Source organism: Aptenodytes patagonicus, chromosome 9, assembly GCF_965638725.1.
Source record: "Aptenodytes patagonicus chromosome 9, bAptPat1.pri.cur, whole genome shotgun sequence".
NCBI lineage: Eukaryota > Metazoa > Chordata > Aves > Sphenisciformes > Spheniscidae > Aptenodytes > Aptenodytes patagonicus.
This window is the reverse complement of record NC_134957.1, coordinates 10146850-10169778: the sequence shown is the minus strand read 5'-3', so window position 1 is coordinate 10169778 and position 22929 is coordinate 10146850. Positions and strand designations below refer to the sequence as shown.

General features: G+C 54.8%; 2 protein-coding genes across 3 annotated transcripts in view; both read left to right on the top strand.

Moving 5' to 3' along the window:
• Positions 1 to 5758, top strand: part of EDA (ectodysplasin A) — an 86346-nt gene extending 80588 nt beyond the window's left edge. For both annotated transcript variants that reach the window (XM_076347103.1, XM_076347102.1), the window contains exon 8: positions 1780 to 5758. In XM_076347103.1, the coding sequence (XP_076203218.1) occupies positions 1780 to 2031 (252 nt within the window). In that variant the 3' untranslated portion in view covers positions 2032 to 5758. The remainder of the gene's footprint in view (positions 1 to 1779) is intronic.
• Positions 5759 to 8289: 2531 nt separating this feature from the next.
• Positions 8290 to 11401, top strand: LOC143164725 (transforming growth factor beta activator LRRC32-like). The gene is made up of 2 exons (XM_076347652.1): positions 8290 to 8409; positions 9342 to 11401. The coding sequence occupies exons 1-2, from the start codon at positions 8290 to 8292 to the stop codon at positions 11328 to 11330; spliced, it is 2109 nt and encodes a 702-aa protein (XP_076203767.1). The 3' UTR covers positions 11331 to 11401.
• The last annotated feature ends 11528 nt before the right edge of the window (positions 11402 to 22929 follow it).

Here is a 22929-nt window from a genome sequence, read left to right as displayed (position 1 = left end):
CCACATGCCACCAATGCCTTTCTTTAATCCTCCATATTGTCTGTGCAGTCATTCACCAGCACATCTAAACCTCCTTGCAGAACAAGGGTCCCAGCAGGACGCTAGGCTCTGGGCTTTAAAAGAGATGTAAGACCAAAACCCTGACAACTCGTGATCATTGCGAAGCCATGTCACTCTTTGTAAGCGTAGGACTCTCGGCCCGGGTGGCTTGGCCAAACTCCAGCCCAGGTAACTCCATTTTGCCTCCACCTTCTTCGTGTAGCTTCAGACCGACACGATGCGCCAGCAACCGCATTGTGCCGCGGGATGGCTCAGCTGCTGCTTTAGTTGGTACCGACGATGGATGTACGGACCTGCTTCTGTAAAAAGGGCTAAACAAAGTAATAAATTATTGTATTATGATTTAGTATACAGCTAACTAAGACATCATTTCCTCTCCCCATTCAAATAAAAGGCAGGAGATGGACTGTCATCTAACGCCCTGCTCCCAGTGTCTTGCAAATCTCTGCACAGAATTGCTGAGCTGCGTGGAGTATGAGCTGCGAAGCTCTCCCCTTCCAGAGCATGCAGGGTGTCCACCCACCTGTGGACTGAAAAACTGTCCAGGTTCTGGGACAGATTTTAGCAAGACAAGAGGGTTTCCGTGTGACAACCACAATTAAGCAACTTTCACCTTGCTCCAGGCTTCTAATACTACCTCCTGCTCATGATTTGCCTCTATTCAGTTGGCAGCCCCACTGGGACTGTACCAAGTCGGATGAAGTGGGCTGTGGATGTCAAGTTAGGTGCTCTTCCATGGAACTGGTTACGTGTCTGGTTTGGATGGGGACAGGAAAAAGAACTCTACATGGGTCAAAGTATAATTGTTTCCCGAGTGCTTAACGCTAATTGCTGGCCACAACGTTGTGCCTCTGAAGCCTTTGTTGTTTGTAGTCCATCAGGGAAAAAGGGGACTCAGTCTTGTGTAGCTTCTGTGGTCGCAGGGTGTAGGCTAAGAAGAATTAGCAGATGCATCCGAAATGGCTGGTGTTCTTCTATCAGGAAGAAGCAGCTCCCTGGGACTGACTTCTCTTTGGACAGGTCTTTCTCATGCATCTCGCAGTTCTTCAGAATCAGTGTGTGGGAGATGGTTGAGTAATGGAGTCATGGGGACTTAGGCGCTAGGTCTAAGAGTTAAATCAGTACAAACACTATAAGGTCATTTGCTTCCGAGCTGTGGAGGTTGGGAGAGTGTCTTCCCTGTAGTAGCTTATGCCTTTGAAAGCACCTCAAGTCCAATTACAAAGAAGGCAACTCCCAGTACATCTTAGGGCATTCTTGATGTCAACACTAAAGGAGGCTCATGGGACCCAGAAGGCAGGACTGGCCAGGTAAGTGAAAGAGGACTTCAGTTACAATATTTCTGTTTGTTTGTTGGATGAAAAGCTGTTTGTAGCAGATAGGGTTGTCTACACATTTTTCTAACTAAGCCTGTGCAGGTTTGTAATTTTTCCTGTATAAGCAGGGTCTGAAGCGAGGATTCGTAGCTCAGCCTTAGATACATGGATTCACGGATGCTTGCATGCTGGTGTTAGCATGAAGTGGAATACAGAGTTTCCTCGTGTTTGGTTGGCTTGGGGTTCTTTCTGCCTCGAACAAGTCAACCTCCCATGAGTATAGGTGTCCCGGGGCCAAGGAAGGGATCATTAGCGGAGGGAACATATATGTACACACTGAAAGGAATGTGGACTTGTTCCTTGTGCACTCCCTAATACCTTTCTTCTTCCTGCTTCACATCAGGTATACTACATAAACTTCACAGATTTTGCCAGCTATGAGGTGGTGGTGGATGAAAAGCCCTTTCTGCAATGCACTCGGAGTATTGAGACCGGCAAGACCAACTTCAATACCTGCTATACAGCTGGGGTCTGCCTCCTCAAAGCCAGGCAGAAGATCGCTGTGAAAATGGTCCATGCTGACATCTCCATCAACATGAGCAAGCACACAACTTTCTTTGGGGCCATACGCCTAGGAGATGCACCAGCATCCTAGATGAACTTGGCATGTCCAAGGATACTCACAGAACTGCACAGTGCTGCTGTTCATAAGCGTATCAGTATTTCAGGGGGTTCTGTAATCCGGCCATAAAGAAAACTGATCCAGAGCTATTTATTCCTATATGTGAATACAGGAAGCACAATTGTCTTCTGTGACTTGCATGGAGACTTGGATCAAAAAGCTAGTTGAAAAAGCGTTGTGAGGAAGAAAGGCTGTTGTGTCTGCCTTGTCTCAGTATTTCAAGTATTACTGCACTGATATTCTGCTCTGTGATCTTCACACGAGGCTTGTTGAGAGTGGTGTGGGTCTCTGCTTTTATGTTGCACTAGCAAGAGCATCCCAGGCGGTAGCGGGAGAAGACAGACTAATGTCAAAATTGTCCCACCCAGGCACTCCTGCTTCTGCACGCTAATGAAAGCAAGAAAGGGGGTTTCTGGTTTTCTGCCTTCCCAGTTCGAACTGCAACGGCCACGGGGTGCAAAGGGAGGTGAATAAGACAGGGTCAGTGGTGTTTACATTCATCCTCAGGAGTGCGAGCAAAGGCGGCGAAGTGCCTCTACCTAGAGCTTGGAAGCAGGCTGCAAAAGCAGTAAGTGCGAGAGGAAGGTGAATACTTAATAGAGCAGGCTTAGCAGATAGGAAACTGCCTCCACATTCCAGAAATCACAAAGTCCCAAAGAAAATGCCGACTACCGGTTCCAGAGCCTCTGCTACTTTCAGCTCCTGCCATTACCCCAGAGGTATACCTTGCCCTAACAGGGGCTGCCTTAAAGTACTGCTGCTGTTACAGCAATTTGTGTTTTGTTGGGGGTTTTTTGTCTTTTTAATTAATATTTTGCAAACCAGAACACATTTCTACAGGCTTCACCGAGCCGCGTAGAGCAGACACAAGTACTTGTGAAAACACTCTGAAGAAGTTTGTCATGTTTAAGAATAAAATTATTCAAACAGGAATTTTTTTTTTTCTGTCTTAATAGCAACTGTCCTGCTTTTAGCTGTGGTTTTCATCCTTCCTCCCCGCACCCCTTTCCTTTTGGCACCCTTCTACCTAAAATGCTCTAGTAAGTGGTGATGGAGTCTCTAGCAAAAAAAAAAAATTGTATTTAAAAAGTCTGGTCCAGCATGAAGTCACCACTTTTTCTTTTCTCTGAGCCCTGCTGAGTCTAGTCATAACTCGATTTCTGGTGACTAATAGAAGAGCTGGGACGCTATTGTTTCTTTTGGCTTCTTGAGCAACTCTCTCCCGTTACCTCCCCTCAACTGGGGAGACCTAAAGCTATAAGATGTGCTCGAGCTGAGGAAGAGGCTGAAGCGCTAATTGCTCTTTTGTGTCATGCCTTGGTTTGTGCTTGGTTGTGTCGGTTGTCTGTTTTTTTTTTTTTTAACTGGATGTCTTTTCAGAGCATCTTTTTTCTTTGAGAACTAAAGAGGGTAGTGAAGTTTCAGCCTATGTAGCAAATGGGGCAAGTCCCGAACCGACGTCTTGGTGATGGCCTCCATCTCCAAGCAGAGGTGGCTCAGCCGTGGTCACCTGCAGGGACGGGGGAGCGGACGTGTCTCAGCACCACGCTGGAGCGACTGATCTGACCGCAGAAGGGTCCACCCTGGCTGAAGCATTCTTGGCTCCGTCACTTTTCCCCGTCCGTAGCGAGTGATCTCACTTGCCAAGTATTGCAGTTATTGGGAGATAAATATTTCTTGGGGGCACCCAGCTTTGGCTACAGCCTCGCTATTCACAGGAGGCGTACAGTTTGTAAAATAACTGCATGAAAAATTGCCTGCTATTTCTTTTTCAATATGTTCGCCTTTCTAGCCTTAACATGCTGGACTAGCAAGAGCCTTAGGGGCACTTAACTAGTCTTTGTGGTTTATTTCCTTTAAAATGGATTAAGAAGGACATGTTCCTCTGACAAGAATGAATCAGGACAACTGTGTATAGTGAGAACATTAAGTAAATCATTAACAGAATTGCTTTAGAATACAGCCTGAGCAGCAAGACTTAGGGGCAAGCATAAATAACGCAGTGACTTGGGAGAGCGCGATGGGTGGAGTTTGTGTTCCTTGTCCACCACTGGCAAGATCTGGGATTTGCTCCTGACTGTGGCTGCAGGCAGGAGGAGGCAGAGGGAGAATCCCTTCGCTCCGTAAAAGCCCCAGGCATCGCTGTCGGGTTCCCTCTCTGGCATGTGCCTGGGATGCGGGAGGAGAGCAGAAGGGAGCGGTTCCTGCCGTGGAAGGTGTTCGTGGGCTTTTTCTGATGCTCATGTTACACCAAAGCGTGAGCTCGGTGTAGCCGAGTTGGGGACGTGGGGTTGGAGTTGGACATGGAGTTGGAGAGCAGAGAATACCCAACTGCAGGTGGCCTTGGTACCGAGAGCCGTGTTCATCCCTGGGATGAGCGGGCGGATCACCAGTCCTGTAGCAGCCACAGAGAGTCTTTATACTTGAAACCCTTTGGCCTCTCTAGCAACACGTTCTCATTAATGAAGTATTACAGTGCAGGTTACCTAGGCTGTAGTAGAGCTGCTTCTGTGTGATGCTTCTCTAGATAGTGTCCCACCATCTTTGGTGCCTCTTCCCCTTAACTGGAGCCGAAAAGGCCTGGAAGCAGCTCAGAGGAGCGTGAGGAGGATGCATGTGGGAGGTTTTAACAAACTCCAGCAGGAACAGGGCCTTGCCTCCAGTCTTTCCCTCTGACGTCTTTGAATTTTGATGTATCTCGGTTCCTAGGCTGGTTGAGAAGGAATTGCTTCATTTATAGCGTATCCGAGATGGTGGACATGAAAGCAGTCACCACTGGCTTCCCGTGTGACAGCCCTCCTCTCCTGTGGTACTTGCTGGCTCTGCTCTTACCTACCGTGCCTTGGCTCTGCTGCCCAACTTTCGGCTGGACTCCAGCTGCAGAAGTGTAGCAAGCAGATCATCGGTATATAATGCACCGTCTGAAACCCTTTTCCCTCCCAAGCTCCTCTCTACGGAGACAATTTCTAGGGAAGCCAGCTCGGCTGTTGTGTTCAGGGCCCCCTTTGAAGGAAGAATTCCCTTCAGTAGAGGCTTTAGGTCATGGCTCCCTACCCAAAACTGCCTGGCCTTTGCTTCCCTCCAGCACCTTTCTCACCCAGGTAAGCGGTTGTGGTCTCCCTGCTGCCACTGTCCCCGTCTGGGGACTTGGCATCGTCCTGCCGCTGACTGAGCAACATCAGGTGCTTAGAAAAGGGCACCCGAGCTGCGTTGGGAGGGAGATGAGCAAAGTGCATTAGCTCGTTCATGTTCCTTCCCCTCTCCCCAGTAGGAGGTGGAGGGCGGGGAGTCCTTCCCACTCGCTGGGGGCTGGTGCCCCCCGCCCTGGCTCCCGTCCTGGCCCCGGGCAGTCCTGGCGCAGGCTTTGGGGCAAGTGGGAAGGGACAACGGCAGCTGCGCTTCATGGCTGCACCCATACAAGCCTGACTCCCACCCCACCCCATGTTCATCACTCCCAGGCTGGAAGGAAGCCTCTCAGACTCCCCAGCAAAAGCATAACAGGAGAGGAGTTGTGGGAAGAGAGACACGACTCCCCCCGTTACCTGTTAGAGCTGCACGGTGATATACTGATGCTGTTTTGTGCTTCGACATCTTTATTCAAGACACTATCTGTATATAAAATATACATAATGTATATAAATTAGGATGTAAGTTTATGTAAATTGTCAATAATGTCTTTGCAAATAAAGCTTTTTCCTGATCTTGGTGTTCTGGGTGGGACTTCCTTCCCCAGCCAAACCAGGAGTTTCTGTGGAAAGTATTTTGACTGTGCTTGTGCGATGGGACACAGCTGAAAGGCAAAGCTCTGCCGTCCTTCGGGGAGTATTTGCTACGCAGCTGCTGTGGCCGCTGACGCGAGAGGCGTCGGGCTCAGAGCTGCTCAGCATTTGCCTTCCAGCTCCCCGCTGCTCTCTGCGGTCAGGGGAATGCGCAGAAAACAGCATTTCTGTCACTAGTTATTGGGAAAGATGTATAGATTTGAGGTACTTAGATAACCAGATACTCTTCTGCCTCCTTAATGCCCAGGATGGGCGCAAGTGTCTGTCACCCTGCGGTACGGCTGTGACGTTGGGCAAGTAGCTCCATCCCCTCTTCTACCAAGCCTCTGTCCTGCTGCTCATTCCTCCTGCCCTTTGGAGACCTCTCACGTGAAAGCCTTTGGGGGAACATGGGCATCTCTCTTTTAACAGAGCACTCTGGGCACCTGGGAGCCAGCCTGGAGGCCAGGAGTGGCAAGAAGCACGGGATGCCCTGCGATTTAGGGGAGAAAATCTCTTCCCGTTCGTGCCTTCGGCACAGTTCATGAAAAGCCTCTCGGTATTTGCAGAGCGCCTTGGATGGCTCTCGGTCCGCGCCCGGCTCGCTCTGCTGGGCACTCCTGCGAAGGGAGTTCACAGCCTTGGGATGCAAATGCCCAGGGATTCTCCGCAGAAGTCCCTGATCAAAATCAGGGACTTTTCAGCTGATTTCATCGGCCGTGCCCGATGTGCAGACCTGTGCCCAGCAATTTGGGATGCAGGGAGGAGAGGGCTGGGGTTCCCCGGGCAAGGCGGCGCCGGGGCCAGGCGCACCAGGGGCTGCGCCGGGGGCTAGAGCACTTGCATGGCGCGGTTCCTTCCCTGTGCTGCCTTCCGCTTTCGGGGCTCCACGCTCAGCTGCTGATGGGAGATGAGGGACGCTGGAGGCGAAGGTTCATCCAGAGGTCAGTGTTTCCCTGGCCGGAATCTGCGGGATTTCACATCTGCACAGATGTGCTATCCTCACCGCGCCTCTGAAAACAACGGCGGGCTGTTAGCTCACAGCTGCCCCTGGCCCCGGCTGCTGCCGGAGTCCAGGTCCACTGCAGTTAGCAGAGAGGGTGTCAGCCTAAAACACCGGCCCTGGCCTTCAGGCTGAGCCCGTCTGGCTGTCACCGCTGCCATGTGTGCCCTGGCTGGCTGGTGACGTTGGTCTGGCTCAAGGCTGAATCACATCCCAGAGGTGACAAAGTGCTCCCCACCGCGCCAGCTCTCAGAAGGGCGAGGGGCAACAGCAGCAGAAGCCAGGCTGCTTCATCTTCCAGGGGTGGGGGGGTGTGTGGGTGTGTCTTTTTTTTTTTTTTTTTTCCCCTGCCAGACCCATCTAGGACTAGAGCAACAGCTCTACAGCTAAAGCTACAGCAAAACGCATCCTTGGGCAACTGCAGCAGCCTGAAGGTGCTCCTTTGGATGGGAAGAAAATCGGCCACAGCGAGCCAAAAACCCAAAAAGCGTGCATTTTGCAGAACACCCCATGAAGCGTGCAGGGAGCATGTCCCTGAAGAGCATGTCAGCACTAGGTGGCACAGGGACACTGAGATGTCACCGCAAGAAAAGTCCCTGTGGGTGGGGTGCAGCTCTAGGCACCCAGATACCACCTGGAGCTGCCACAGGGAAAGTCCCCGTCTGGTCCCTGCCCTGGGTGAGGACGTGACCCAGCAGCTGTCCCCCAGGCCTGGCAGGGACACGGGGACGTGGCAGCGAAGAGTCCAGCACTTGCAGTGCAGCGGACTCCTTGGGAGGAGGAGGAGAGGGATGCCAGCTCTGCGCATCCCACTGGGAACTGCCCCCACCCCGAGGAGGGGCAGGTGCCACAGGAGAGTCCCCTCGGCTGGGCTGCGGTGGCATGGGGAGGGGAATTTGCTCTGCCTTCGTGCAGTGAGTTCACCTGCGGCCCCGGAGGCGCTGGGAGTCCTGCGGTGATCCCCGGCGGCTGCAGCCTGCAGCTCGGTCCCCGGCTCGGGATGGCCAGGGAGCCCTCGCCGGCTGCTCCTGGCGTCCTCAGCACCAGCTGCCCAGCGGGAGCTGGCACAGTGCACAGCCTGGCCCTGGCACAGGGCAGAGGAAGCTGGAGGAAGAGCGGGTCCAAGCAGGGGAACTCCTCCCAAACCTCTCAGCTTTCCCAAGTACCACCTCTGCCTCCTGGCATTCGATTTCGGCAGTCAGTCCAGCCGATCACCTGAGCGCGGGTGCAGCCCTGCCTCCTCCCCATCCTGCCGTTTCTCTTTCCCTTCCTTGTGGCTTCGTGCACTGTTTTTCCCCCTCTGCAATCTTATGTCTTTCTTTTCCCACTTCCGTAGCTACGAACACCCACATGCGTTATCTTCTTCCCCCATCCCATCCCAAAGACTATTTATACAGAGCCTGGCTCCTGCCCAGCTTGCCAGAGAGCGCTGGAGGAGCGGGACGGGGCTGGCAGCACCCGCAGCCCAACATGCTCTTGTTTGAACACAGGCTGGCTGAAAGAGGATGCTTGCTGCTCTGGCTGCTCCCATCTGTTCTCAGAGTCCAGTCTAACGGGGAGGCGAGGCCCAGGTCCACGCCGTGCCAGCAGGTAAGGCTGCTTTCTGAGGAGCCCCTGGGGTGGGATGGCCCTAGCAGCATCGCTGGGTCTGAGTGGGGCTGCAAGCATCCCTCTGCACAGCGCAGGGTGCATATCCCCCCCACAGCTCTCACCTCCCTCCAGCCTCCATCTCTTTAACCTTCCCAGCTTTGATCTCATCTCTGCTCTCCTGTTTCCGAGCCGGTCTCCCGCTAGCTGGTCCCCAGCACCCATCCGCTCCCACGTCCCTGCTGTGCCGGTGGCACCTACCAGCAGCCCCTGCCACGGGAGTGCCAGCTCGAGATGCTTGCTAAGAGGTAGGCTGGAGTGCAGGGTCTCACGGGGATTCAGGCAGCTGCCATGGATGTTAGCAAGGCAGTCGGGAGCCTGGAAGTGGAGCAGCCGCTTTCTGTCCCCCACCACCACATTTATGACAGGGGCAGGGGACAGAAACCGGCTGCTCCATGTCCAGGCTCCCAACTCCGAACTAGCAGAGGAAACCAGTTTGGAGGGAGAGGGAAGGTGGAGCCCACCAGGACGGTGCCCTTTCTCTGCCCAGACAGGACAGGGATGCTCTGGACCAGTCCCTGGGCTGTCCCAGTGCCTTCCAGAGACTGGGTTTGCCCCACCAGCCTGCTGCATCTTCAGTGTTTACACTACTTTTTTGCCCGTCTTGCTTGCTGGGATGCATGGGAGGACAGCCGGAGACTAAGCCTTCTCCTTGCGCCATCCAGAGCCAAGCCAGAGTCTTAGAAAGCCCACCTTAACCCTGGGGACACGCTCCTTGTCTCTGAGCAGGGGCGTTAGGTGGTGTGGGGGCTTGGGAAGGGGGAGTGGTGCTCATTTCCATGTTGCTCATGCCCATCTTGGACAGCAGATGGCTTTGGCTGGAGCTGTGGTTTGTAGCCTTTCTCATGCTGACGGCTTCTCGTCTCTCTCTGTAGACCCCCACGAAGGTGTCTTGCAAAGGGGTTGGCCTGCGCAAGTTTCCAAAGGAACTTGGCCAAGGAGTTAAGTACCTCGAGCTCTCCAACAACTTCATCCAAAACCTGTCGGGCAGCCACATGCCAGGGTTTGGGCAGCTTGAGTACCTGGACGTGTGCTTCAACCAGCTGGAAGCCGTGTCAGCCAGCACCCTGGCTCAGCTGCCCCAGCTGCGCTCTCTCCTCCTGGGATCGAACCACCTGGACCGCAATTACCTCGCTAACGGGCGAGCCTTTCATCTGCTCAGGAATATAGAGGTCCTGGACCTGTCGGCAAATAACCTGGAGAGCCACATGGCAGGCTGGTACGTCAGCAACCTCACCAGGCTGAGGATGCTCGATCTGTCCGGGAATAAGATGACCAGGCTGCCGGCAGGGATCTTCTGGAGCACGCCACGGCTGCGCGAGCTTGACCTCAGCAACAACTACATCATGGAAATCGAGGAGGGAGCTTTTGAGGCTCTGGAAGATCTGGAGGTGGTGAACTTGGCTTTGAATTCCCTCCACTGTATCTCTGGCTTCAGCCTCACGCAGCTGCGAGTTTTAAATCTCAGCCACAATGCCCTGGAGCTCTTCATCTCAGAGGAGGGAGCGGAGCCCTACCTGCTTCAAGTGCTCGACTTGAGCCATAACAGACTCCTCTATTTTCCAGAGCTCCCCAAAGCCCATTATCTCACGCACTTAAACCTCTCCAACAACTTTATTGCTTCCCTGCTCCCAGGCTCACGCCACCCAGGGGAATTTGTACTGCGCTACGAGGAGATGGCGAGGTTTAATAGGACCTTGCATACCGTGGCTGGTCTGACACATATAGCTGACTTGGATCTCAGCAATAACCAGCTGCAGCTGTTCCCATTTACCTTCTTCCACAGCCTGGGCTCTCTGCACAGCCTCAGCCTGGCTATGAACTGTCTCCAGGATGTAGCCGGGGAGTCGCTTGCCGGCGGCACGGAGCCCAGTGACCGCTCGCCTGCACCGCTGGAGCGCGCCACCCTCTCCGTGCACTCACTGGACCTCCACGGCAATGCCATCCGCGTGCTGCCACACTGGTTTTTCGATTCTCTGCCTCAGCTGGAAACAATCGATCTGGGCTCCAACAGCCTCCAGCCTTGCGAGAGCCAGGGGGGCGCTCGGGGAGAGAATTCGGGAGGGGGGTCTCACGTGCCAGCCCCAGGAGGCACCTGCACCCCCTTCTACAACATGCCTCGCTTGAAGCATCTGAGTCTTTGCAAGAACAACATTACCAGGCTGCACCCCTACGCCTTCAACCACACCTCGCTGCTCTCCCTAGACCTGTCGGGGAACAAGGACTTGTTCGTGCCTAAGGAAGCCCTGGGGGGTTTGGAGTTCTCCCTGCAGAAACTCTCTCTGAGGGGCAACCAGATGGACGACAGCAAGGCAGAGCTCCCCTGCCTGGACACACTCAAAGTCTTGGACCTCTCAGGCAATAATTTGAGCCTTTTGCCCACTGGTCTTTTCTGCTCCCCACTGGAAAGCCTGGACGTTCGCAATAACAACCTGCTGACATTGGAAAAGCCGGCGCTCGCGAGCTGGTCCCGCAGCCTGAAGGACGTGTCCGTTGCTGGAAACCCCTTCAGCTGTTGCTCGCTGGCCTGGCTGGACACGCTGCGGGCGGCCGGCGTGGGCGTGCGGGACCTGGACGAAGCCCTCTGCGCCTACCAGGACGAGAGCAGGAACTTCTCAGCCAAGATAACCAGCAATCCTTGGTGGCTTTGTCCACATCCCAAGGGCACCGGCTCTCTGGCTCTGCTCGTGGTCGTGATGAGCCTTTTCTTTCTCAGCTCCGGGGCTTGCTGCCTTCTGAAGAAAGGGCAGAAGTCGCCGGGGTGTGCGGGACTCCGCAGCAACAGGGTGGGGGTCTTCCCCCACCATCCCAAAAGAGAGGAGCCAGCCGAGGCGAGGCGAGCAGACAGTGTCACCAAAGTGTAGCCCAGCCCTGGGCAGCAGGAACTGTAGCGATCGGTCAGAACTCTAATTATTATTAATAAAATTATTAATATTATTGTATTTTAGGTCTCCTCCCCTCACCGGTATCCTGCACGTTTTGCAAACTCAATAAAGGGAGCATGGTTGGTGCTGTGCTCTGGGCTGGGCAGAGGTGGTCTCTGGACCACCTCTCCTTCTCCTTCTCTGTTCCCTGCAAGAAATTAAACACGCTATAAGCAACTGTGGGTGGGTTTTCTGCCCTGCCATCATACGTTCTCATCACTCAGGACAAGAAACCAAGGCCTGGGCTGCTTGTATTGATCTGCTCCCCTGAACCCATCACGTGCTGTTTGTGGGAAGGGAATTGTCTCCATTGGTGCCACCTGAGTGTTTCACAGCTTTCCCAGCAGTCACTATCTGCCTTCTAAGAAGGTTTCATAGCTCTGCTAAATACCTGCTCCTGCTCTCGAAAGCATTCTCCAGCCCAGCGCTGCGAGGAGCGGGCAGCAGCAGGGAACGGCGCCTGTTGGAAGCCGTGCTGCAGGGATGGCTCCAGCGGTGGTGAGTCGCAGTGCCGGGGTGGGAAGGGGTTTCTGCAGGATCCTACGCACCTACCCTCTGCCTTTTCCTGCCAAGCTGTTATCTGAAGGATGCTGTGGAGTTGGGAGGGCTTAAAATGACCCCAGGCACTGCTGCGGGTGCAGGAAGGAAATCTGCTCTGTCCTCACCCATTGAGATAGCGAGAATGAGAGAAACCCAGCCTTGTGCTGCCCCTGGCTGATGCTGGGTCACTGGCTCTTTGAGGTGGCTGCGGGACTTTCCCACCCTCAGCGCCTGGACTCCCGAGTCGGCGGTGGCAGGGGCAGCTCGGTCTCCGTCACAGGGGGTAAGTGCTGTCTCCCACAGCGGCAGGCAGGCAGCAGGAAGGAGCGATGCTGCTCATGTCTGCCTGGCAGAGCCGTGGTCCTCGGTGCATCTCACACCCTCTGGCGATCTGGTCCACGCGCAGCCAGCGTTTCATATGGGGGGGGCTGGGCCCCCAGCTAGGGAGAAGGTGCTAAGCGGGACAGCAGGCTCCAGCAGTGATGCGGGATGGCCGCTGTCGCGGTGTGATGGGTGCGATGCTCCCTGTAAGCACACAACAGCTGGCTGGCTGTCCTGGATGCGACATGTCCAGCTTCCCAGGGCGGAGTAGTGCTGCACCCCCCCACGATGGCAGCCAGGTGCCTGATGAGCACCTGAAAGGCTGGGCCCAGCTCTGGAGAAGGATAAAAATAAGGCTGCAATGAAATCTTTTACGTTTCACATCTCTTTGGTTCCACCTTGAAAGTTCCCACCTGGCCCGGGCCACCTACTTGTCCACACACCTGTTGGGTTAGAGGCTGTGAGAGCAAAAGAGCTTGGAAGTCACTTAAAAATCCCAATTACTTAACTTTTTTTTTCCCTTTCAAGCTTATCATGGTTTTACTGTGAAACAAAGGGCATTTTTGCTGTAAAATATATGCTTTCCCCATGCTGCCCATATTGCTGCTGGGGCTGCAGCCTCCTGGCCTTTGATGGGCATCCAGCTCCCGAGGGAACCCCAGTGCCTTTGATGGCTCCGCATTTCCATCCCCGCCTCAGTTTCCCTTTGATCTGGCACTCTGCGCCTTGTCATGGCGAGCAGCCGGCCATGCCCGTGCCCGAGGCATCGCGGGGGAGCCTGGCGCTGCGTGTCACCACCCTGCAGGGACCTTTGGGACGGGCAGGCAGCCCGCGCCGCTGGTGAAAACCCAGCCTCCCGCTCGAGGGCGGCTGTTTGCTGGATCTCCTGCTTCCACACGCACCCTTCCCCTTTTCGCTCCTGCTCCCGTCTCCCTCTCGTTCGTCAAAGTCCCGGTGCGTGCCTGCCACCCTCTCACTGCCACTGCAAGCACTCGTCCTCTCCCAGCCTGGCGCTCCCCGGCTCCTTCCCCTGCTCCAGCGTGGGCCCCAGCTAATGTCATCGGGGAGACGCAGCCAGCTGGGCTCTGGGCCTGAAGCACAGTGTGCCAGGAGCCGCCGTGCCTGCCTTGGTCGCTTCTGCACTTCTCCTCAGCAGGGTCCCCTGTCCACCCGAGCTCCCTGGGGCAGGGACGTGCTTTCCTGCGTGCCCATGAAGCACCGTGATAGCAGGTGGGTGAGCTCAGCCTGGCTTCAGCCTGTCCCTAAAGCCACGCCAGCCTCGTTCCCCATCCTGGGCGCTCAGTGACATTACGGGGACACTCTTTGGGGCCGCCTGACCGGAGCCCAAAATGCTGCTGTTGCCTTTGGTGGGTGTTTCTGGTACATTTTGTGTGGCCTCTGTTCCTCATTTAAACCCCCTCCCAGGCTGTACTTTCCGTGTATGTCGCCATAAGATGTCCTGCCCTTTGTGCTGCTTCTCCACGGCCTCCCACCAGCGTCCTCCTCCCCTTAAGGCTGGCGGAGGGCTGGAGCCTTGCAGCCACGCAGAGCTGGGTGACCGGTGGGGACGCCGCGTACCGCCGGGTACTCGGGGACACCATGTACTGCCAGGCGCTCTGTTGGTGCCAGGCGCTGCCCCGGGCTTACCAAGTGCTCCTGAGCCGTGTTTATCCAGCGCTGTTGACGCAGGCTGTGTTGTGTCCCCGTGGACCAGCAGCAGCTGGTGGTTGACCCATGCAGGGACAGCAGCGCCTGGGGACAGCAGGCTGCTGATGCCCGAAGTTTTCTCCGGGGATTAGAGCATCTGCTAAAGCATGTACTAAAAATAGGAGAAAGGATCCTGGTACTGGTTTCTCCCTGCAGGGAAGGCTCCCAGAGACACATAAAGCTTAGGGTAAGAGGGGTGGAAGAGAGATGCTGGCCTTGCTAAGGGACAGGGAGGCTGCCAGAGCCCAGGGGAGGGGGACGTGAGCTTTAAAAAAGACAAGAAAGCCTGGAGAACCCCTGCGGCCACAGAAGGGTTGAGAAGGTACAGAAACTGAGCCATGGAAATGGTGCGTCAGGTTATTATCTTTATCGATGTCCGTGTGCTTTCCCGATTCAAAGAAAAACAAGATTCCAGGTTGTGGTCTCACAGGTACTACAAGAAGAAATAAATCCACGTCAGCACCGAGGGCAATGTCCCCTTCTCTCAGCGACAGGCAAAGAGGCGTGCTTTCAGCTTGGCCGGGAGCAGGGCACGGGGCGAGCACCCAGGGCTCGTCCTGGCACAGGGGACAACGAAGTGTGACCAGGCTGGCCGGACCCTGCCCCTGCGAACCGCATTCGTGTCAGCAGAAACCAGCACGAGTCACCCACCAGGTCAAGAGACACCCGGGTGCGGTACTGACTGGTGTTAAAGGGAGGGGTATGTCCTATGTTCTGCATTGCTCCCCAGCCTGAGCTTCCCACAGTTTAGGGGAAATGGTTTCCTTATCCCAGGGATGTCTTGGCATCTCAAGCTTTTTCTTGATCCAAAATGAGGGTAAAAGATCTGTAGAGTACTGAAGTTCAAACAAACAAAAGTGATGATGCCAAAAAATGTTGCATTTTCGTGTCAAGCTGTAAGACACTAGGAGTATAAATTTTGGTCTGAAAAAGAGCAGTGGTGGTTGAAATATTGTGACCATTTACAAATTTTCTAGAGAACTAGTTGAGAAATCCAGCAAAACTCATTCTTTCCAGTGGAAAGCTTTCATATTTCACTGGATTGGCATTTTCAAAGAAAAATAGATTTTATCAAAAATTTCCAACTAGCTGTTCTGCTAACTCATGTGGAAATTACCTTGTCTGCAACTAACTTGAATTGGAGGACTTCTTTTTTTCCCTTTTCCCCTTTCTTTCCATGGAGATGAGAGCCAGAGCTTCATCTGCTTCAAGAGCTGAAGAATTTCCTGGTCGCTGGCTGGCAGATACTGCTCCTCGAGCTGCCCCTGCCCAGCAGAGCGGGGAGAGCGCTCCTCATCCGCTGCATTTAGACGGAGCACAGGTTAGCCCAAATCTCCCCAACTCTGCTCCAAGATAACACAAGACAACGTGCTTTAGGCTGTTGCAAGGTGTGAAACCTCCGCAGCAGTGAACGCTGTTTTCCTCCCAGCAGCTCCTGCCCCGGGTTTCACCCAACAGAAGAGCTCAGGTAAGTCCACGTCAGCGCACAGACAGCAGCAGAACGGCTGCTGAAGGTATCGTTTCTTTTATTTTTTGCTGATACTGCTGCAATATGCATTCCCAAATGTGGTTGATCTCATAAACCACTGTCCTCTTACCGTAGCCTGGCTCCCCGTGGCAGGGTGGCTTTTACGTGCTCCTAGCTAATGCGGCATTTGCTCTGCAGCTTTGGGATGGGGCAGGAGGATGGTGGCAATGGCTCGTCCCCATGTGTCACCTCCAGGACATCAGCCTGCGTGTCCCTCCCATTCGTAGGGCTGTGCCGCCGCTGCTTTCCATTATCACTCACTGCCACAGCCTCTTCTGCGTGACTCAACAAAACTTCCCTGGCAGCTATTTCTAGCCTAGTCAGTGAGGTCGGGCGTGTTATTCATGACACTTTCTTCCTCTCTGGTGGGGCTCCGGCCAGGCCGGGACCTGCCACCGGCTCTCCAGCACGCAGACCTTCAGCCAGAGGAGACTCTGGCAGGGAGCAGATGGGGAACGCAGCTCCCAGCATCTCCCCTGCCTTGCAACATCCTGTATGCAGCATCGCTTGCCCAGCTGTCCCGGGCTGCTGGGGAGGAAGAGTGCAGATGCCAACACACGTTCTGCAGCTGGATCCCCCCAGCCCAGCTGTCCCGGGGCCCTGGGGACAGGGCGTGCTGCAGAGCCTGCTCTGGGCTGCCTTGGTGTGTGCTGCCTGCAATGGGACGCTGCCACGGCTGCAGGCAGCCCTGGTTCTAGCAGCTCATGAAGTGTCACCAGGTGCTCTGTCTCCTTACAGCTTGAACCCACAAGCGGGTGCAGACCCACGGTCCCTGGTCCCAGCTTTGGGACTTCTCTAGGCAGACGCGGGGGAGCAGCCTCGCGGCGAGGGGGGGAAGCCACGGGGCCAGGTGAAGCTGTAAGGCAGCACCATGTGCAAGTGGCTCTGGAGGAGATCAGCTGGCAGGAACAAGTCCTTGCAGGTCCCTCTCACCCCCAGCCTGCTTCTCAGTATCTGTCCTGTGGTGAGGTCACTGACTCCACCACTACATCAGAAAGAGGAAGGAGGACGGTTTCGCTAAAGGAAAGCAGCCCTCTGCAGCAGGACAGTCGCCTAGCACCCAGGGTGGCCCTCACCAGCATCCCCAGCCTCCGGAGGGGACGGGATGCTCCCAGGCGCCCACCTGCAGCAGGGATCCCATCCACAACCTCTGGGACATGGCGGGAGCTGGCCGGGGAGCACGACCTGCCTCCTCGGCCAAGACGTCAGTGTCACATGGCAGCGTGCCACCGCCGCCTGCGTCACCACAACCCGACGCTGTCACAACCTCCCAGGCAAAAGGATGTGGCTCCTCACGCGGTCGGTCAGTAGGTGAGCGTGGGGTGGGGGAGCGCCGAGGTTGCCGAGGCCTTGAGGGGACACGGGGCACGTTGACGGCAGGGGAACCCCTGGAAGGTCCTCGTACGAAGTTGCCTCTCCTGAGACTGGAAGCCGCAAGCCGTTGCAAGCTGGGATGGTACGTGGGGAGGGGTCCCCATGTGCTTACGCAGGTCACAAACCATTCATGGGCGTTTGCTTTGGCCCCTGTCTGAGTCCCGATAGTGGGACACACAAACCTTTGGCCATCCAGGACAACTATGTGATGTTCCTCCAGTAATTAGCTTAATCCCAGGAACAAGCTCTGTGTGCAGGCAAGCCGTGACCCGGCAGCAGGTCTTCTCCTTGCCCTCCTGTGAGCTCCTCCTTAAGCTTTCCCCTCCTGGCTGTGTCCCCAGGGCAGCCAACACCAGGCAGGCAGGCAGGCAGTCAGGGGTGACGTTTCCCAATGTCCCTCCCGGCTCCTTGCCCGCTCCCCGCTGGCCTTTCCCTCCGCTCAGCGCCCGCAGATGAATCCTCAGCAGCACGGCTGCACTTTCTCCCCGTGGTGGCTCTCCGGTGTGGGCGGGCTGGGGAAGGGAAGCCTTTCTCCTGGGCTGGGAATCCCCTCCTGCTCTCCTCCTTCCCCAAGAGAGAGCCTAACACGGAAGGGGAAGGGGTATTTTTAGCACTTACCCTACGGTTGTTTCAAGGATTGAGCTAAGAGGAGGAATTGACATCAAATGAAGGATTGCTTTTGCTTTAAAAGGAAGCCTTTTTTTTTTTTTTTTAACCTGCTACTCAGTCATTGCAAAACTTTTCTGTGAAGAGGGATTGGTAAAAATCACCTTTCATAGGAGGCAGCGGGCTCAAGCAGGAGATTGGTGTCAGAAATTGCTGGACACTGTTCCCTATGCTGGCACTGGCTTCTCGTGCCCTTGCCCAGCTCCCACGGTGACCTCGCATCCCAAAAGAAGGGGGTGGGGTGGTACTAAGCCCCTCTGCCCCAGCTCTGATCACGGCTCCCAGCACCTGCGAAGCTACGAGATGCCTCCACCTGCCAGACCGTCCTCATATGTGTTCTCTCTGCATTCCTGCTCTCCAGCAGCTTTTCCCGGCTGTTGCTCATGGCTTTTCCTAAAACGCCTGGGATCCCAGTTGCTCTCGCCTTCCCAGCTGCCATCCAACTCCAGTATGTACTGGCTATGGCAACCCATCTGAGATCCTCCAGCTCCCAGACTAAGACGCCATCCACACCTCGAGGAGTTTGCCTGAAAGCAATATGGTTAATAGGGGAAAAAAGTGCCTTGCTGCAATGTGAGAGTTGCCAGCACCAACGCGGCAGGCGGGAGCAGGTGAAAGCAGGTTCTCCAGGGACTGGAAGGGGAGATGGTGGCCCTTAAAAGCAAAACCACTGTCCAGAAGGTGGCAATATCCCCTCTCCTTTCTGGGCCTGACACTGCGCAGAGCAGAGAAGGGAACAGCCCCTTGTGCTGGGCATGGGTCCATTTTGGTTTGGAAGCTCTAACCCCACTCAGACCCACCTTTGGATTGAACAGCTTGGGCAATGGCAGGACAATGCTCCGTGTCCCACCTGGGTGGTCGGGCATCCCCGATGTCCATCTCCTGAAGCTCAGCCTGCACCGGCCATAGCGGGTGCTGGTGGTGTGAATGCCAGCGGGGAGGAGGGGGTTCAACCAGGGGGGAGTGCAAAGTCCTGCCCCGGGGAGAACAGCCCCAGGCACCAGTATATGCTGGGGCCACCCAGCTGGAAAGCAGCTTCGCCTAGATAGCAACGCCAGACCTTCTTCCCTCTCCCCCTGCGCAGAGGTGGGCTTGCACTTTGCCCACCTTTGTGTCTCACTCAGGGGAGATTAGGGGACTGCTGACCTTCCTGACCCTCTCGTCTGAAATCCTCTGCAGGGTCTAGTTGTGCTGATGGTCACTTTTTCCCGGGCAGTGTGGGGCTGTTCCAGGCAGCTGATGAGGTAACATTAGAAATCACGCCAGAAGGATTAGCATCTCCGGCAGAGCCTGCGTTCCCACTGAGACCTCCTCATCCCTCAGCAGAGAGGTGGCACTGGGACACTTTGGAGCAACAAGCAGCAAAGCAGCTCCTCCTAAAAGGCTGGATGCAGGGCACCTGCCGCAAAGGAGTCCAGGGCAGGGTGACGGTAACTGGGAGAGACTGAAAGCCACTGGAGTCCCTGCATCCCTCTGGCTGGAGTCTGGAGAAAGAGGCGTCTGGTTAGACATGTCCAGCACAAGGGATTGCCTTTGCTTGGCAATTCCTGCTTACACGTGCTTGGTGAACTGCTGCCCTCCCTCTGCCCGCTGAGCACATGATGCCCAGAAAAGCACCCAGGCACCTCCCAACAATAACAAAAGCAGCTTTTCCTGGTCAGAAAATTCCTAATCCCTCCAGAAGCTGTTCAGATTTCCCCGCAATGTCCCCCTCAGGGCTCAAGGCATTTCCCCATTCCCCAAGGCTGAAAAGGGAACTTACAGAGAATATGCTTTCATAACATCAAAATCCTTGGGGTTAGAGTGAAAGGAGCGCTCAGGCTAGCACAAAGGAGAAGTGTGGACACCGTATCTGATTGCAGGTCAAGGTAAGAGAAGGACCTGCAAAAGCCATGACTGGGAAGGTGGGATGTCAAAGAAATATCAGGGACTTCCAGAGCGCAGTGAGTACCAGCAGGACTGAACTGAGTCAAGGAAGGTGAAAGCTGAACTATGTCACTGTGGTGAGACCAGTCTGACTTCAGTCTCACCAAGCATGATGAACAACTTCATGGCAAAGGACCCCAGCTTTACCCCAGGCCCTAAGGAGTCTCGCAGCATGAAGCTGTTGGTCATACAGCAGGGCCCCAGGCACCCCAGGGTGCTGTCACCCTGTCCTACACAGCACCAGCATCTGGCCCCAACAGCAGGTGCTGCTTCATGGGGCTTTTCTACCTCAACCTTCGGGGTCCTGTGATGTGTATAAGTAAAATCCATCACGCCAGGGACTTAACAGGGACTATCTGTCATTGCAGAGCCCTTGGTAGAAGCGGACCAGGTTCAGAGATCAGGTTTATCTCTGCCACGTGCCACCTGGGATTGGAGCGAATGGCCCAGAGAGAGTTTGATCTTACACGGGACGGCAGTACCAGGACCCAGGTACCACTGGAGCAGAACAAACAGCTTCCTTAAATAGCAGGGATGCTGGAGGAGACTTTGGGCTGATGAGGGAGCAGCTGAGTTGGGCTGAAAATCCAGGGGCCTGCAGAAAACTGAGAAAAAAGTGAATTGCATTGTGGAAATGGTCAGGATGCTTGAATTGTGTCTGGGACCATAAGGAAGCCTGGAGAGTGAAAGATGCTCTAGGGACTGCCCGGGCTGAAACAGCACGGCATGTCCTGACGCTCCCTCGTCTCCTCCTGGCAGGCTTTCCCAGGCGAGCCCGCTCCCGCAGGACATCCTTCCCGCGGAGGTCGGTGCATTGCCAAGCAGATCACATTGCCCCTGCAGATGGATGAAGTCTGTCCAGATGCCTCTGCTCAACCTCCCTGCAGGCTGTGAGTTACACATCCCACAGCTGGGGACCACAAACTGCACTAGCCAGTGTCTGACTTGCCCTTACATCTTCCTCCGCTGGACAGTGATCGGGGCTGGAGAGGGCAGCAGAGGGGCAGGACCTGCCCTGCTCTTCCACAGGTGCTGGAGGACTCTGTTGTACCTGAGGCTTGGTCTGCAGGGGTTGGGAGCAGCATGTGCTACGGGAGAGGGCATGCTCATTGCTACCTTATCCCATAAAAATAGGCGGACTGTTGTTATTTTAATCAGCTTAGTCCTCATTTTAGAGACAGAAACCAAAACATGGGGTTCGGTGATTAGGGAATATAGTCTTGGGTTATCCCTTGTCCTCTCCAACAGGGACTCTGCTGTCCGCAGCCAGGAAAGCATTTCCCACCCTGAAATACTCAGGGACAATTTTCTAAGTACTGGTTGCAGTGAGAAAAGGCTCCTCTTGCCTTAAACCAGGGATTCCCAGCCCAACAGTGCCAATGTTCAGCCAGTGGCAATGCAGCCAGTGGGACGTCCAGAGCAGGGCAGGCTTCCTGCTCAGACCACTCCGAAGCAGAAATCCGTGGACGGCGCTTGCTGGCCTCCACGTGCCCTCTGCAGAGACATCCAAGCTGCGCGCCCTGACGAGCAGCTCAGCAAATTTGCTTTTATCCTGTATCTTTCCTACTCCTGCTGAAAAATCATTCCTCAGCTGACAAGAGCTTACTGTAACTTTGGAGCCCTTTGGTGTCAGTCCACAGGCATCAGGGAGAGGAAAGTTAATGGGATCAGAGCCAGCCGATTCCAGGCACACTGAATACAGCATCTCTTTCTTTTCTCTCTGTCCTTTAATTAAGCCCCTTGTAACTCTGCTTGGGATTTGGAAGTGACCTCGGCCCTTTCCTAGCAGGACCCTTCCTCATGGGCCATCGCTCTGGCACAATGCACCTTGGCCTTTTCATCCCAGGGGAGTAGTTTGGGAAGGTCAACAATTCAAGCTGCGTGTCCTAGTTTTAGTGCACATGATAGCAAGTCAAAGGGAGGTCATGGGGGGATGCTAACCAACCACCCACTTATGTCCTGTAAAGGGAAAGCACCTTCCAGTGAGAAGGGAAGTTGCACAGCGAGGGAGAAAGTGAAAGCCCGAAGTAGAGGTCTTCAACCTGTGAGTGATTCCAAAGAAGGTGGTGTCAGCTGGACTTGTCTCTCAAATGTCACCTCCCCATGTGGGAAAATATCAGCCTACCTGGTTCCTGAAGGTCTTCACAGCAGCAAGGTTGCACTTTTGTTTTTCTACTTATGGAAGGGAAAGATTCAGAAGAATACACCTTGTGACAAGCATGTGCAAGCCATGGAAATGTCACACCAAACCAGCTCCTGTCCAAGCAGGCACCGTTTCCCCGGCTGCATCATTTCTGCCAGCTGTAAGCTGGTTCCTGCAATGAAACGGGCACTTCTGCAGCTGATACCTGTGCCCAGTGCTGGCTCACGGACGTGCACACATCAGTTTGCCCGCGGCACCAGACAAACTCCCCTCTGGGCTGTCTGTGAGACAGCCGGTGGACTTTAAGCTGATTTTCTTGGCCTGGAGAGGCAAATTGCCGTGGAACCTGGTTATGCTGTTTTCAGGAGCCTGGAATTAGCAGTACACATCAAAGCATTAGTCCTGATCTGGAAAGCCCAGCGACAGAGTCAAAGCAAAGTCCTTTAGCTGTCCCTCCTGCCCCTGTGCACTTTGGGGTGCTGAAGGCAACAGAAAGCCTCATGCCAACTACGGACTGGGGTTTGCAGTGCTGACAAGCTAAAGACAGCCCCATGCTGAGTTAGATCCTGCTCTGACCACATGTTTTCTAGTGGGCGCGTTCAGTTTTCAGGCTGTTTCTCAAGTTTGCATGGGCAGGGCTGTAGAGCGGAGTGTGGAGGAGGGAGCCGTTGCACTGCAGCCCAGCACCTTCCTGCAGCAGGGAGAGGTTGCTTTAACCCAATTACTTTGAAATCTGCTTGCGGGCTGCGTGCCGAGAGCCCTTCCACATGTCCCCTTCTGCTCACCCTCTCTCTCTGCAGTTATGAAACCCACTAGCAGCTGCCGATGCCCTGACTGAGATGATGGGTCAGTAAGATGGTTTGCCTGTAAGAAAAGGGGCTGGGGCTGAAGCTGTGAAGTCGGTGTCCGGGGGCAGGATTTCTCCACATTCAGTCAGCTTCAGTCCCGGCACAGCCTTTGGCTGGGTCCTCTCCAGGCTGGCGAGATCAGTGTCCACACCCTTGATTGACACATATACATCTGGAGTCTTGGCTATTGCATAGTCCTCGCTGTCCTCGTGGGGCTCCGAGGACAGAGGAGGCAGACGGCTGAGACTTTCACTCTTTCTGGGTCAAAATGTATTTTTTAAAGCTTCTTGCAAAGAAAATAAGAAAAAAGCCAGAAATTAATATCAACCCCTTCTGTCCTTTACTAATGTCCTCCCTTTCTGATTCCTGCCAGCCAGTTACGGGGATGAGTTTTTACCTGCTGGGCAGAGCCATGTATTTGCTTTGTGATCCGATGGCTCTCCTGAAGATGCCAAAGGAGAACGCCACACGTCTCCGGCGTCGGGG

What these genes read in the sequence shown, in the direction of transcription:
- LOC143164725 (XM_076347652.1), top strand. Translation starts at nt 8,290, where the DNA reads ATGCTCTTGTTTGAACACAGGCTGGCTGAAAGAGGATGCTTGCTGCTC. An exon ending in GGTCCACGCCGTGCCAGCAG is followed by an intron (nt 8,410 to 9,341) that starts GTAAGGCTGCTT and finishes CTCTCTCTGTAG; the next exon opens with ACCCCCACGAAGGTGTCTTG.